This window comes from Myotis davidii, unplaced genomic scaffold (genome assembly GCF_000327345.1).
Source record: "Myotis davidii unplaced genomic scaffold, ASM32734v1 scaffold107, whole genome shotgun sequence".
Lineage (NCBI taxonomy): Eukaryota > Metazoa > Chordata > Mammalia > Chiroptera > Vespertilionidae > Myotis > Myotis davidii.
The window spans coordinates 2808473-2812322 of NW_006383012.1; the positions used below are offsets into that span (position 1 = coordinate 2808473).

A 3850-nucleotide genomic window follows, 5' to 3' on the forward strand; every position below is an offset into this window, starting at 1 on the left:
CTCCTCAGCCAAAGGGTTGTTTTGTTTTCTTTTTGGGGGTGTGGGTTGTGTTTTTAGTTTAAATGAAATCTGCCGGAGAAGACAAAGACGGGAAGGGAGCCCCCTTTCTGTGACAAGCGCGCTGCGCTCGTTGCCTGGGTCCGCTTGGCGCTGCCCGCGGCCCCGCGAGCGGGTGGCTTTTGCGGGAGCTTCGGAACCGTTTGCTGCGGTCCATGTCGCCCGGCCCCCGTCCCGGTGAGACCGGGCCGCGTAGCCAGCCACCGACCGGCAGCTCCAGAGAAAACCATTAACAATGCAGCTTCCCGTGGAGAAGACAGTCACGCCCGTGTCTACTTACGTTTTACTGTTGAGTTTTAGAATTGTGGCATTCTTGCTATTGTAAGGCTTTTTTTTTAAAAAAAAAAAGGGGGGGGGGGACACCACTGCCCGAGGTGTTGTAAATGTCATGATTGGTATTTATGCTCTGACCCTTCCTTCACTATAGGTTTGTTCAGTTCCCCAATATCTCAGCAGGCGTCTTCGTGTGATACTTCCATTGGATTTTCTGTTGTAATAATAAGAAAAGTAGTTGCCAGGAGTGCAAAAAAGAAGTGACAGCTTGGATATTTCCTGTGTGCCCACTTTTGCATCATTGTGGCTAAATACTTTTAGCCGATTCTTTTAAGCTGCTAATGAGCTGTAATTGTAGCCCTGGAATGAATACAAATACGTACATTCCTAGCTAACGTATGGACTGAACTTCAAAAATGGTCAGAGTGGATTATCAGGTATATAGAGGATCAGGAAATAGGTATTTTTGTGGGTGGGTGGAGTCAGAAACGGAGGCTCTGTTTTTTAAGGAATGCTTTGGCAGTTGAAGACTTCTGAGTGTGTATTTCTGTGAAACATTGTAGAAGTGAAAACAACGTTTAATTTCAGCCTTAATTTTGTCTAACATGTATAGTTTTGTTTTCTTGTTGAAGCTTAAATTTGTAATTTAGTATGAGGGCTGCGGGTTTAAATTTATTGATTTACATTTCCTTAATTTGGGGGCAAAAATGTTAAGTAAAGTGTGTGTGTGTGTGTGTGTTTGGGGGGGAGAACCCCACTGCTTTGAAGAAAGTAAAAACGGAACATATCTTTACCCTCCAAATGTCTGTTGCTATCAAGTATGACAGAGTTCTTGATTGCATTATCATTGCCTGAAGAAATAGGGCTATTTTTTATGATTACTTAATAAAAACAAACTTGGTACCATATAGATGATATTCATTACCTGATAATTTTCTTTGCCCAACTGAATGTGTTCTGTATAATAGTTTAAAATAAATATTTTTTAATGTTTGGAGGAGCAGTATTTAAAAATTTGATATAACAGTAGGAGTCTGTGTTTTAATAACTTTTCTCCTTTAAGCCTAAATAATAATCTTCCTGTAGTATAACTAAGATTTGGTATTGAATGTGTGCAAACAGTGCTGGATTCATAAGATGGAGGTTCTAACCCTGGTTCTTTCACTGTCTAGCCTTCTCTTTCTGTGGACAGATCACCTGCCTTAGAATCTGTTTAATTGTGTGTAAAGTGGAGTACCTATCTCAAGATTTTTCTGAGAGGTAAATGAAATAATGCATGTAAAATATTTTTGAATTATAAAGGGCTTTGTAAACACCAGTTATAATGGTTTTATTTCCTTTATTGGCTATGTTCTATAGAAAGTACTTTCTTAGACTATACTTGCATCATATATGAAAAAGACTTTAATGTAACTCGTGTAAAAATCTCATATACACCATATGACATTTTCACTTGACTGTGACATAATTTATACACAGAAATGAAACAGATATGCCTTTTCAGCCATGAAGGACACTAAATGTTGAAATTTGCAAACTGTTTTGTTCTCATATCTTTATGTATCTCTTGTATATATTTTTAAGGTTATTTTTTCTCCTAAATCCAGACTTTGTGGGAATTATGATATTAAAAGGTATTTATATAAACACATGTTTTTTCAAACTATAACTGGAATGATGTCATCATTTTGTTAATTTCTGAAGCAACATGATAGCATCTTAGTAGACTAAGGATTATGTCATATTAAGAATTTATGATTTTAACAAAAGATATTTAATTTTATTTTATAAAATAATACCCTTTTCTGGAGAAAAGGGTTACAAACTTGAAAGATGTTAAAATAGCATATATTGAAAAATTTAAAAATCAGTTTCACCTTTAAGTTCTAGGAGGCATCCCTATATAATTATTCTAAAATGACATCTATTGTTGGTTAAGTTATATGAGAAAAATACACTTTTCTATAGTTCATTAGTCATTTTCATTAATTTGTGCATTTTATGTCTTAAAGGAAGAGCATACTGCTGGTGAAATTATTGTAAATGAATGGAAGGATTTATATGTAAACTATAAATACTTAAGTACTATAACCCACTATTTGAATAATATTTACAGAGAGATAGATTCTGAAATCATATTTGGTTACACATGGCAATAGTTTTCATGATAGTGTATCTTGATAGTCTTTCATATAACATTGAATTTATATCACTAAGTTAAATTGCCTAAATAAAAGATAACTGATTTCATTAAAACCTTCCAGCATTAGTAATTTTTAAGCCATTTTGAAATTAAGGTCTAACATAGTGAGATGCTAATGTCATTGTACTCATTCCTTTTTAAAATAGGTAAGATTCTTTTTTCTAAAGTGTGTTTTTCAGATTATAAAAAGAATACCATTCTCCCAATCTCCAAGTTGTATAACAGTAATTATAGATCCCTAGGTGATGAAATGGGAGATATATCTGCCTTTAGATATGTTGTAGACTGAGAAATAACACAGACGTGTGATATTATTGATTGACCAAAATACTGTTGTTTGCATTTTGTAGTAGTGCTCATAATTCATTGGTAGCATACTACCCAGTATTCATTTATATCAGATTAACTACAAGACCTGTTCCTAAAATATTAGAAGTGTGTGTGTGTGTGTGTGTGTGTGTGTTTGTGTACTCCTTTAACTTGAAGTAAACATGGATAGCAATATCTTTTAATGCCAAGTAATTTGGCACACCCAGAAATATGGACTTTTTTTTGGACACAGATACAATGTGTCAAGAAGATCGAAACCAATTATTATTTAGGGTAAACTATATTTAAAAGTAAACAAAACACATGGAATATGTGGTTATTATTATTTTTTTACAGTGTTAATTAAATTGAATTTACCTTGATTATATCAGTTTGGAAGATATTAAAACACTTTTTTTTCTTTTTAAAGAAATAGATCCCAAAGGAAGACTTCCATTTGGTAATTTAATCAGTGCAAGTGAAATTAAGGAATAATGGATGTAGAAAATGAGCAGATACTGAATGTAAATTCTACAGGTAAGTATTCATATTCTGAACCTTGATTGTATTATGAGCAAGTTTCAGGCCATACCAAATTTTATGAATACATAATATTAAAACCGTCTTTACTTTAAAAACCATATTATTCATGCTATAAGAAAATAGGTCATGTTATTTTTTAAATTAAGTTTGTGATTCTTATTTTCATAGAAATTTATCACGTCCTTATTTTTCTGTCTGTCTTTCCCATTCCATACTCTTATTCTATGCTATCCTCCTATATAATAAAACCCTAATATGCAAATCGATTGAACGGTGGAATGACCAGTCCCTATGACATGCACTGACCACCAAGGGGCAGACATTCAATGCAGGAACTGCTCCCTGGTGGTCAGTGTGCTCCCACAGGGGGAGCAATGCTCAGCCAGAAGGCAGGCTTACAGTTGGCGAGCACAGCAGTGGTGGCGGGAGCCTCAAGAGGGTGCAGGTTGGGCTGAGGGACCCCCC

General features: G+C 34.9%; 1 protein-coding gene across 3 annotated transcripts in view; it reads left to right on the plus strand.

Annotated features, from left to right (window-relative positions):
- Window positions 1–424: 424 nt before the first annotated feature.
- The window catches only part of PDCD4 (programmed cell death 4 (neoplastic transformation inhibitor)), a 25262-nt gene continuing 21836 nt past the window's right edge, over window positions 425–3850 (plus strand). The window contains exons 1-3 of one of the 3 annotated variants that reach the window (XM_006778706.2): window positions 425–767; window positions 1503–1590; window positions 3273–3379. In XM_006778706.2, the coding sequence (XP_006778769.1) occupies window positions 3337–3379 (43 nt within the window). In that variant the 5' untranslated portion in view covers window positions 425–767; window positions 1503–1590; window positions 3273–3336. Of the gene's footprint in view, window positions 768–1502; window positions 1591–1908; window positions 1965–3272; window positions 3380–3850 lie in introns of those variants that run through there. The other 2 variants (XM_015557970.1, XM_015557969.1) reach the window with 2 other exon arrangements.